The sequence below is a fragment of the Xenopus laevis genome, chromosome 4S, assembly GCF_017654675.1.
Source record: "Xenopus laevis strain J_2021 chromosome 4S, Xenopus_laevis_v10.1, whole genome shotgun sequence".
Taxonomy (NCBI): Eukaryota; Metazoa; Chordata; class Amphibia; order Anura; family Pipidae; genus Xenopus; species Xenopus laevis.
Window position 1 is genome coordinate 103227716 of NC_054378.1, and position 12090 is coordinate 103239805.

The 12090-nt window shown below is 39.7% G+C and overlaps 2 protein-coding genes across 2 annotated transcripts in view; one reads left to right on the plus strand and one right to left on the minus strand.

The window, feature by feature from the left end:
• The window catches only part of atrip.S (ATR interacting protein S homeolog), a 40464-nt gene extending 31818 nt beyond the window's left edge, over positions 1–8646 (minus strand). Inside the window, exon 1 of the mRNA XM_041591421.1 lies at positions 8512–8646. The gene's annotated coding sequence lies outside the window, so the exon portion shown is untranslated. The remainder of the gene's footprint in view (positions 1–8511) is intronic.
• A 339-nt stretch (positions 8647–8985) lies between these two features.
• Positions 8986–11145, plus strand: MGC75753.S (Novel protein of BTG family S homeolog; the record flags this gene model as incomplete). Its single annotated transcript, NM_001096523.1, is given in 2 exon segments — positions 8986–9237; positions 10472–11145. Coding segments are annotated over 2 exon segments (462 nt in total). The 3' UTR covers positions 10816–11145.
• Positions 11146–12090: the final 945 nt, after the last annotated feature.

Sequence of the window (12090 nt, forward strand, 5' to 3'; positions counted from 1 at the left end):
CACTGAGAATGGTGGATACACCTACCAGGATATGTCTGGTGGTGAGGGACCGATAAAGGGCCTATAGGGCTTTATGTCTTTTGCCTTCTATATGAGCAAAGTACATGTATAAATATTACTGAGTGCTCAGTTTTGCAGCCATTTTTGTGCTGGGTACATTGCACATGTGATCGTAAATGAGGCATATTGAGTAAATCATATAGCTGCAGTGGAATAGTAAATGTTCTCCAGACAATCTTAAATATACACATTTCTGAAATGCTCCATAAACAAAGCATGTTCCCATGTGCCCTGCATTCCTTCAGCCTCGTCCCCATTTATACAACTAATCAGCAGCAGAAAAGGAAGCTTTAATTTGTAACAGGGAAGAAGTGGAGTGTTCTTTGCTCAATCCCCTAGTGACTGGTTGTATGAATAGAACCTTTTTTTTGTCCTGTACCAGTTCTAGCTTGAATACAAGGTTCAGTTTGTGCTCAGATGGAGAGAAGAAGGGAAGTGTGTGGTTGTATAGCACACAAGCAGGTGTGCATGGCATTTAGTGAGCATGTGTACTGCGCTGAATCCTCAGTTTGTTTTTTGTGACACACTTCAGAGAACAGGCCGGATGTTCAGTATGAACAACATGTACTGATTGTTGGAGCAGCCAATGCACAAATGTTATGCTATGCAGTGACATATCTCATACAGTGTTTGGTTTTTCTTAACTTAGTGTGGCGTTATGTAGATACAGTAAAAATCATATACAAAGAATGCAATGCCCACTACGTTAAATACTATATTTCCTCTCCGTTCATTTTTCGGTTTCCTGTTCCTCCTGCTCCTTCTTCATTTTCATACCACCTGTTCTCATTTTGTAAATGTTCCCCAGTTTTCTCACCCTACCCTTCTCTCCCCTAGCCCAAAATGTTGTCTTCCCTAACCGTTTTTAATTCTCTCTTTTCGTCTTTTGCATTTTTTTAGCCATTATACCTACTCTTCTCTGATGTTATGTGAAAAATCTTCTGCAATTACAATAAGTATTGTTCAGCATTTTTGGGAACTTTTTATTCCAAAAAGAACATCTACATTCCCATTCCTTTTTTTTATTAGCACCAAAAAGAAACATACAATACAGATTGAAACATGCCATACAGTCATGGATGGGGTTACATATTTAAACTGGAGTAAAGGTGGCCATACACGGGCCTATAAAAGCTGCCGACAGACTGTGTCGGCAGCTTATTGGCCCGTGTATGGGGGCCCCCGACGGGCTTCCCCGATCGAGATCTGGCCGAAAGTCGGCCAGATTTCGATCGGATGGGTTTAAAAATCCCCTCGGATCGCGGCCGCATCTGTTCGTTGATGCGGTCCCGCGATCCGACTGCCCGTTTGAGAATGCTAGGATCCGATCGTTGGGCCCTAGGGCCCACGATCGGATCTGCCCGATATTGCCCACCTCAAGGTGGGCATATCGGAGGGAGATCTGCTTGTTTGGCGACATCGCCAAACGAGCGGATCTATCCATGTATGGGGACCTTAGGTCTGCACACATTCATCGACCTACCCCAATGGTTAAGGTCATACAGTAATCCGCAGAACCCCCAAGACATTCCCACCCCCGGAGCCACTCTCAGTACCACCCAAGACTGCATCAAATAGAGACACCACCAGAGCCTTTTATAGATATTCTCCTACATTTCATTACCTATCACTAAAGGATTTCTCCCTGCCAACTCTTCTGGCATATATCAGGTGGTGAGCCGAAATACATGAGATTTCTTGTTGTCGTCTAGGAGGTAATGTTTGCACATATTTTGCCCAAGTAGCAAAAAAGGTTGTAACCTGACATTCTCTCTTTAAGGGCAGAGACACATGGTCAGATTTGGGGAGATTAGTCGCCCGGCGACAAATCTCCTCTTCTTCCAGGCGACTAATCTCCCCGAACTGCCTTCCCGCTGGCTACAATGAAAATTGCCAGCGGGGTGGCACTCGGAGTGATTTGAGTGCCATCCCACTGGAGACTGTCATTCTAGCCGGCGGTAAGGCAGTTTGGCGAAATTAGTCGCCCAGAAGAAGAAGAGATTTGTCGCCGGGCGACTAATCTCCCCAAATCTGACCATGTGTCTCTGCCCTTAATTCATATGATAAGCAAAATCAAGTTTAGTAACCATCATTTCAAGTGATGGGGACAGACTTGATATCCAACAGTGACTAACTGCCGAAATAATATTTGCTAATTTCTTATATGCCTTTGGAACTTTTGTGGTATTTCCCGAATATTGCCCAGAGAGTTGTGGGATGTATCTGAATATGTAACGTGGATTTACAATAGGATATGACCATGTCCCAAAACTGTTGAATCAAAGAACAGGACCATAGACAGTGGTCAATCTTTGCTATTAGGACCCCTCACTTTGGGCAGGCATCGGAGTCAGACCAGCCCACTTTTTTGCCCAGCTCAGAGGAGAAGTAGCCCCTATGTAATATATTTAGAAACATGATGTGGAAGTGCCTAGATATAAGGAGTTATAGAGATTTAGAATGTGAAATAAAAAAAGTTTTTTTGGGTGAGGTCTGGGATTTGACACTTCTCTCAAAAATCATTATCCAGCAGTGGAACTTATAAAATATTATAAAGAAGAGAGGTGGAAGGTCGTGTAGTAGCCAATCTAAATTAGCAGTCAATCACATTATCTAGTGCCTGTGATGCAATAATGTGAATCACTGTGTGGGCATAATGCCTTGCTTGTAGATATGAGAAGATATCCCAAGCTATTGAGGGGTATTGGTCTTTAAGATCTGAGGGGGAGTAAAGATTGGTGGGAGTACGCATTAAATGTCTCACCTGTGTAAGACCCTGCCCAAGCAAGAATTGGGTTGCCAATGTAAGCATTCAGACCTTGTGGGTTACCTATGAAAGAAAGAAAGGCTGATATTAACAGTGAGATAGATAGTCTGTGACGTGCTATACGCCAGGCTCTGCTTCCCATCCTTTTTTATTTTATATAATTAAGTTACCCCAACATCCTTTTCCTATGAGTGCAGATTGCAAAGTAGGGTTGCCACTTGACCTGTAAATATGATGCTCGGTGCCACTATTATTATTAGGGCAGATATAAAAATATAGGAAGGTCAGTGTTTTCTACAGAAACAGCGAGAACCCTAATTGCAATTGTCTGGCAGACACCCAGTTTTCTTAGACAAACTTTACTTACTGAGTGGGCCCTAGGCTACAATATATCATAACTACTAGGACTGAGCAGCGTTGCAGAAATATGATTACACAATGCTACAGCTGGCCAGAGCAAAATCAAACAAGCACAGGCAATGTTATTGGTACTAAAGGCAGCATATCAGGAAAAGTACTTGGAATAGCAATGCATGTAGAGCACTGCAGATGCGATCAAGTCTCTGCAGAAGGGAAAATGTGGGCTGCAGTTACGGACAGTATTTGTATGTACTGTAAAGATATGTTCAAAAACGAAATAGTTTTAAAGAGGAAACACCTGATGCACTGACTGGGGATAGATATATCTTACTGTGCCAGTTTATTCAGCTATTTAATTACATTTAAATAATCCAAATAATAAAAATATATCATTTTCATTACCTTACATTTATACACTTTACTGTGTGTGTTGTATTGTGCTGCAGGGTGTAAGAATCTCCCCTTGGAACTGTAAAGGTGTGAACTACATCCTCTACCCTAAAATCGGTAATCTAGAAGTTAATTTTGGTCACTCTGGTCTCCTCATGTATAGAGTAAATGCTAGACATCGTTCTGCCTGTTTACGTTAAAGGAAATCTATACAGGCGCATTCTGAGAGCATTAGAAAACAAATACCAAGTTTGTGTTCAGCAAAACACAGGTTTTGATTGTTCAGTACCCATAAATACATGTCCCCAAGGGATACAGGAAGCCTCTCTTACTGCTGCTGGGGATATGTAGCATTGCTTTGTGTGAGACCAGCCCAGAGCACTAAAAAAGGAGCGGGTTTCACAACTTTAAAAGGACGTGTCAAGATAAAGTATTTACTTTTCTTTAACAATAAAGTGAAACCTGTATGACAGTGAAATATGATAGTGTAATATTATATAAGTATGTATGGATTCGAGAAAATGTTACTTTGTATTCTTTTATTCTCTTTCTAGCAAACAACAGAGGTCCTTCAAGCAGGCCATCTGAATCACCCTATTGATGCACTGCAAATCAGCAGACTAGTCAATTTGTGTACATATTAGGTGATTTACCAATGCAAAATTAATAAGCTATTTTGAGCTATTAATAAGCTATTTGCTTTTTTGGCCAGACCCTAAGCATGTGCCTAGAGCACAACTGGAGGGTGCAATGCATGTACCTCTTCTGTCGCTTACACCTTGTCAACCATCGGGTGCTGATTCTTTAGATTCTGACTCCCCAAAGTGAGCAAGCAAGCAGAGGGGGAGGGGGCGTTGTGGCCAGCTGAGTTGCCTATGGCCCTGCTTGTAAATGTTTTCACTGAAGATTTTATTGATTATGAGTAAATGTTGCTCTGAAAATATGGAAACTATTCAAGCCAGAAAAGTGTAGATATTAAGCCCGCATATTTTTACATGAAAACACCATAATTTTAATGCAGTTTTAAATGCAAAGGAATTGTTGTTGAACACTTTTTCTGCTACAGATCTGGTGGTTTAGTTGCACTTTGTAAAATCAAGGCATTTTCCTGTACAGTAAATAACCTTAAAACTGGAATCATAGGTTGACAGAATATATCTTACCCTACCAATACTATAGTACGCTTGCAGGAAGGGGTTAAAGAGGCCCTCAACCCAAAAACACTATATATATATATATTATATATATATATATATATATATATATATATATATATACACTGTTTCCATAAATATTCAGTAACACAAGTTAGCAAAGGTTATTACAACGTTGCTTCAAATTACACTATTCAATATATATGTATATATTTATATGTGTGTGTATATATATATGTATATATTTATATGTGTATATATATATATATATATATATATATATATATAGAATAGTGTAATTTGAAGCTACTTTGTAATTTACATGAATCACAAACTTTCAGTGGTGCTAAAGCTATTTGTAAATGTGATAGCAATTAAAAGCTGTACCTGACTGTCTGTTTACGGAAACATCGTGGATGCCTATAGAAAAGAAGTTTCCTTTCTTTTTAATAATAATAATAAACTAAAAACAATTGAATTTAGATCATTTATTATAATAGATATAGATAGATAGATATATATATACACACACACACACAAACACAATAGAATCATTTACATTACTCTCACAGTCTCCAAGGGCAGTCTATTGCTTTCACAGTAGAAATTGGACACCTCTAGGAATATGGGTTTTCATATGTAAACAGATCCTCGTCCTCCCCCACAAAATCCATTTAGCATTCAAATGCCAAGCCATTGGATGTTTAGACACGGCTGTGAGTAATGGGGTGGGGTGTGGGAATGACCCTGTTTGAGTCACATACAATGCACGTGATGCATTTCCATCTGTTTTGTCTGCCAGTTGTTACTTGGAGGATTTAGTGACATTGCACCAGTCAAAACCTAAAATAATGACTTTATACAAACCCTTGGCAACTTGAGTTAATACACAGCAGTGCTGTGCTATTATTTTCTCTTGAACATAGTCTGCCATACCATATCTGGTATGAACAGCGTTAACTAGAAGTGCTATATTTGGATTTTTTTTTGTGGTCTATCCTTATATTCTTCTTACAGATACTGCTCATACCTTTGCTTAAATTCTCAACTGAGACCCCTACAATCCCACCAATATTCTGTCAGTTTTAGAATTGTTTATATAGCCCCATTGCTTCCTGCAGCACTTTACAGCAAGAGAGGATACGAAATACAAGACATAATAGTTTACATGTATAAAACACATTTTTTTTAGAATCTGATATTGTTGAGCGCTTGCAATAATGAAAAATTGAAAACCAGTAGTTGAGAGCGAGTGAGAAAAGGGTAGTCTATGCTTACAGCTGTTTGTGAAAGGCAGACAATGTTCTGTCTGTGATGGCAATCATATGAAAGTTACGTCCAACAAATTCTAGTGACAGTCACCTATTGATATCATCAGATGCAATACATGCAGAGAAATTATCGTTAGCCGGAATAAAACTTTAACCTGTCCAATCGATTAAATGACCGATCTACATGGTACGAAAAATGTTGAGAGCTTCCACACATGATCCGAAAATCGTACGAAACATCAATTCATATGAATATATAAGGCCAGCTTTCATTTCAGATCATGAACCTACACCTCCCTCGCCTTATTCCACTGTGAAGTGATGAATTCTGGGACTTGAAGTCGCTCTGATTTCCAGAAAATCTGGAAAACAGAGGGACATCAAAGCGTGGAGGCCTATTTATCAACAGTCTCGTTTTAGATGTTTTGGAAACCACAACTAAACTCACTTTCTCTAAAACCACAAATGTCATGAAATTTATTAAAAGATCCAAACTCAAAAAAAGCACGAACTGAAAAAAAAACAAACAAGAAAGCCGCAACTTTTTGGACAAGCTGCACAATAACTATGACTTAATCATATTGTCGAACAAAAGCCAGTACCAAAAAAACACCCGCAAACCTCTCAACCCATGGTAGGATCTTCCGGTTGTAAAAGGCATATTTGCCATTGATTGATACACGATTTCAATTTCAACAGGTTTTAGCTGGAGTATTTTCAGATTTGGAATTGTCGCAGTTTTGTTGCATAATAAATCCTGGAAAATTCACACTTTTTTTCTGTGACTTTTTTGGATTTTTGGCTTCAAAAAGACTGATCTGAATATTTTGCAGTTTAATAAATCTCTCCCCCTAGATGCCATCACTACACAATGGAACAAGGCAAAGGAGGGGTTTCAATACACTGTAAGTCTAAGGGATGTTGGGAAACGGTAGAGTAACATGGTTTGCTTTCAGTCTCTCTTTCAGAAATGTCTATGAAAAAAATATATATTTATTTCTGGAAGTTCAGATAGTATTAATGTGTCTTTTCTGCATACGCTCAACTTATAACGGGTGGTAAATTTTGTCTTTTAAGAATCAGGCACATCAGTCATAACAACGTGCATTACTTGTAATTGTAATTTAAATTACTTGTGGTTGTTGGCACTGTTAACAGCCTTTTCAATTGGTTTTCATTCTTTATTTTTTATAGTTATTTGCCTTTTTCTTCTGACTCTGCAGCTTTCAAATGGGCGTTGCTGACTCCCTTCTAAAAAACAAATGCTATGTAAGGCTACAAATGTATTTATTATTACTGATCCTTCTATTCAGGCCTCTTCTATTCATATTCCAGTTTCTTATTCAATTCAATGCATGGTTGCTACGGTAATTTGGATCCTAGTAACCAGATTGATTAAGATGCAAATTGAAGAGCTGCTGATTAAAAAGCTTAATAACTCAAAAACCACAAATAAAAACCAATTACAAATTGTCTCGGAATATTACTCTCTACATCATACTTAAGTTCATTTAAAAATGAGCAACTCCTTTAAATTGGCAAATTGCTGTTCAATATGTGCAATTCAATAATTTTCTAGTGTGACATAACTTCAACTTTAGGGAACATTTTAAAGAATTCACCCATAGTCTACAGATTGTAAATTCTTACTTATATGTACATTTTGGGGCTTTTTTTTTTTTTTTCAATTTATTGGATTTTTTTGAATTGTACATTGTTACATTTAGGCACTTATATAGGAACTTTTTTTGGCATTTCATATGATAGGGTTATTCACCTTCCAAACACTTTTTTTTCCAATTCAGTTGTTTTTAGATTGTTCCCTAGAAATAAAGACTTTTTTCAATTACTTTCCATTATTTATTTTTTACTGTTTTTCCAAAATCTAAGTTTTAAGTTGAATGTTTGTGTCTCTGGTGTTTGAGTCTGGCAGCTCAGTAATTCAGGTGCAGACTCTAAACTGTTACAATTTTGCAACATTCAGTTGATACATTTCTCAGCAGCATCTTTGGAGTATTAGCAACTATTGTATCAATTCTAACAGCTGCCTGTAATGAAACTCAGGAATTCTACTCAGCAGGGACAAAGATAAGAAATGTATCAAATAAATGTATCCATTTAGAACAATTTATAGGGTCGGCGACCCCCCTCCCAGTGTTGCTTCAGAAGGTGAAAAATGACTCTTTACACTTCAATATTAGAAAAACAGTCACACATAGAGTCATTGGAGAAAGTCATTATTTCTGGTGATATATCTGAAACCAGCTAGTTGTTTGAAGGTGAACCACCCCTTTAAAACCTTGTGTCAAGTTATAATACAGACAGCCAGAGGATTCAGTAAGGAAAGACAGTTATCGCTGGCAGACTTTATCGGCCCTTGTTTTGTCAGCCCTCGCACAGTATAAACACAGGTTCTTCCTACGCCATATGACTGAACGGAATGTACCAACTGAAACCTCTTCCACCTGTTGCCGGGCAGATTCACCCACACAAGCCTCCGCCCACTCACCTCCCACTGGTTGCTAGGCAGATTCCCAGCCCATGACGTATCACAACGCTTCCGTGTGTTTATTTATACATTGGACTAAGCCCCGTGCCGACGTCCTGTCCGTCCCCCCACGGCGTCACACAAGGCGTGTCTTCCTATTGGCCCCGCCCTGCTTCTTGTTTACCAGCTGCGGCCTGGAATGTTGGCGCTTAGTTAGCTGGGCAGTTGGTGCCAGGGCGAGTCGCAGGTAACGTAGCCTATGTACAAGGCCCGAGGAGATCGAGCTAGTCTTAACTTCAAGCGAACAATACGCTAACGCCTGGGCGGGGCCTAGTGACAGAGGAGGAGAGTAAACAAACCCAAACAGTTTAATGACTTTATACCCCTTGTGCGACATCACTAGAAGCAGGTCCTCCCCTTACCCTTCCTGTTAGTGAACGGATCCAGCTGAAGATCGCACTGAAAGCGCTTATTGTGGCCTGCTCCCCCCTCAAGGCAACACCATTCACGGAAGGACCGGGGGTAGAAACTTGTCTTGATCAACAAAGAGAGACGCTGCTGTTGATGTTGATATCCCCGCACTCCTTAGAGGATTCCTTGTTATATGGTGGGACCCTGCCTGTGCCACAATGATGACTGAGATCTCGGCAGCTGCTGCTTTTGTCACCAGGTTACTGAAAACTACGGGCGTCATAGAGGAGAGGCAGCTGCAGCAATTCTGCCAGGTCCTACAGGAGGCCATGAAGGGTAAGAGAGGCCCCTGACTGTATGGAAGCAAAGCCTGGCCTCTCCTTTTCACTCACACACACATGCCTGGAGCCTCCAATTGTAAGGCCCCATTGGCACAAAGAGCTTGCAGTTTAATGGCTGCCAAGATAGGAATGTACCAATGCTATCTGCAGCTCAAAAGGAATCGACTTGATTCTAAACAATTCGTTTTCAACCTTCCTTACATGGGGTTTATCTTGCGGCCCTCCACCTGTTGTTTTGCTAAAATCCTCCCTTCTGTGGCCCTTCCTTATGTTGTAATTAGGATTGCCAAAATACCGGCCTTCCTATATATATTTATCTTTTTCCCCTATTAATAACATTGCGATCAATGATCAATTTTACCGGCCACTTGGCAACCCTGGTTGTAATAAAACCTGGGTAGGGTTGCCGCCTGGCCGGTAAAAATGATCATTGATCCCAATGTTATTCATAGGGGAAAAAGATAAATATAAAGGGAGGCCGGTATTTTTTTCCATAAAAAGTGGCAACCCTGATCCTGGGAGTTGTAGTCAAACATTTTGGACATCACCTCTGACCACTGAAAACGATAAGACCGATGGAAACCAATTTGTTCAGATGGACCCAGTGGTATCGTCTTATTTCTGTTTCCCCTTGAAAGATAATCAGCTTTGTTTTATTTCTCTGGGTGGAGCTGCAGCCTCATTAATCACGGATATTGTTACTGTGTCTAGTTCAGATGTCAAAGGATATATATATTTTTTTTTTTTTTACAAAACAACCATTTATTTTAGTCACCGTTTATTTTTGGCCCATTAACCCTAGTAAAGATCATAAAAACCTACTCCAGGTTTTACTTGGTTACCCATATATAGAATGATTCATTGCCAGAACTGTGTTTATACATAGGGATATTACTCCATTAGCCCTTCAGTCTTTCTTTTTGTTTAATTTCGATTATGCATACAGTTTAAACTCTTGCCGTCCCTCTATATAAATACTGTTAACTAGTGAGTTTAAATGTTACCCAAGCACTCCTAACTACTACATTGATTTTTTTTAATTTCTTCAGAGTGGGGCACCCAAAATGGCTGTTTTATTACTTATTGTGTGAAGTATTCACTGTGAACAATACTTGAATTACTGGTTATGTGAATGAATATGTCTAAAGGAGTCTTTATCTGATCCCTCCCCCTATTCCTCCTAAACCCCTGCCCTCCCCGCTACCCCCACCTCTCTTTGTTTCCAACAGATCATTATAAACACCACTGGTTTCCGCAGAACCCTTTCAAAGGATCAGGCTACCGTTGCCTGAGAATCAACCACAAAATGGACCCCTTGATAGGACAGGCAGCAGGTCACATTGGGCTCAGCCACCAGAGACTGTTCCAGCTTCTCCCCAGGGAGCTGACACTTTGGGTTGACCCTTTTGAAGTCTCCTATCGCATTGGTGAGGACGGGTCCATCTGCGTATTGTATGAAGGAGCTGCAGCAGGGGGCAAACCTTTAGAAAACCCCGCCAGCTGCAAGGAAGCACTTAGAATTGGCCGGAACAGCCCCTCCAAAAATTACAGCATAATGACCGTTTCTAGTTAAAAAGCTGAAAAATAAATCAGGAATTGTACAAGTATATATGTGTTCCTGTTCTGCCTTGATTTGTATTACCGTTTCATCTTCATTCCATAGACATTAAAACTGTAATACTGCCAAAAATGTATCTGTCTTGTTGCAGAAGGTGAATGTAGAATATCATCTGGGGCAAAAAAAAAAGCTCTTATTGTCATTTCTGGTTTTATTTTTTTATTTTTCAATGACATTTTCTTGCGCCAGTCTCTGAAATTGTACATTGTAAAATGAAATCCTGAGTCAAGAGAGAATTTATATTTTGGTATAACCATTGGCTCTTTTTAATAAAAAGAAAAACTAGTTTTATTTCTCTTTTGTATTTACTCTGTGGGTCTGGTAGTGGGCGTCTTTGTTCCTTAATAGCTAAATTGAACACAGCATTTGATTTTTTATGCTTGCATTTATTCATAGGAGTGTTTGCCTCTGAAGAGACACTTTCTATAGACGGCAATGGCAACAGAACAATCTGTTTATGATCACAAGGGAGTTTATTTCTATCATGTGTGGAGTATTTATAAGCCAATATCTGTAAAGGCAAACACAATACAGCTTCTATAAATACGTTTAGGTAAAGGCAAGTTTGCAGATTGGAATGTTTCAAGCTATTGGTTCAGCTGTCCTAGTTTTATTTTCCTTGAGTAATCAATAAGTAGGAATATTTATTCTTTGTGTTATTTTTCTTGTAGGTTAACTGGTTAAAGGGGGACTATCATAAAAATGTAATATAAGCGTCGTCATACTGAAATATGAAACTTTCTAAATACAATCAATTTAAAATTCTGCATTGTTTCTGAGCTCACTCAAATAACTGATTCAATTCCAAAAAATCTAACAAAATAACTTCCTTTTGCATAAATTCTGCATGTAGAGAGACACGATGTCTGGTGATTTTAATAGAGTGAGCTCCAGGGCCGGAACTAGGGTTAGGCAGAAGAGGCACCTGCCTAGGGCGCAATGTTGTGGGGGCATTGGGCAGGTGTCTGTTCAAGATTCCTCTGCCTACCCCTAGTCCAGATTCGCTCCCTGATCTCTCGCTCGCCCATCTGTCCGTCCCTACCCTGCCCTAAACTGCCCCTCCACTTCCCTTTCGTTGCACCTATGATATGGTACGCACACGGGGGGCGGGTTAGCCGACTAGGTTGCCTGGTCAACTTGGCTTGGTCCTGGTGAGCTCTAATACATCTTGTAGGCAAAAGGAAGTCGCCCTATAAGATATATTGGATTTAGCTGTCAATGAATATCTGA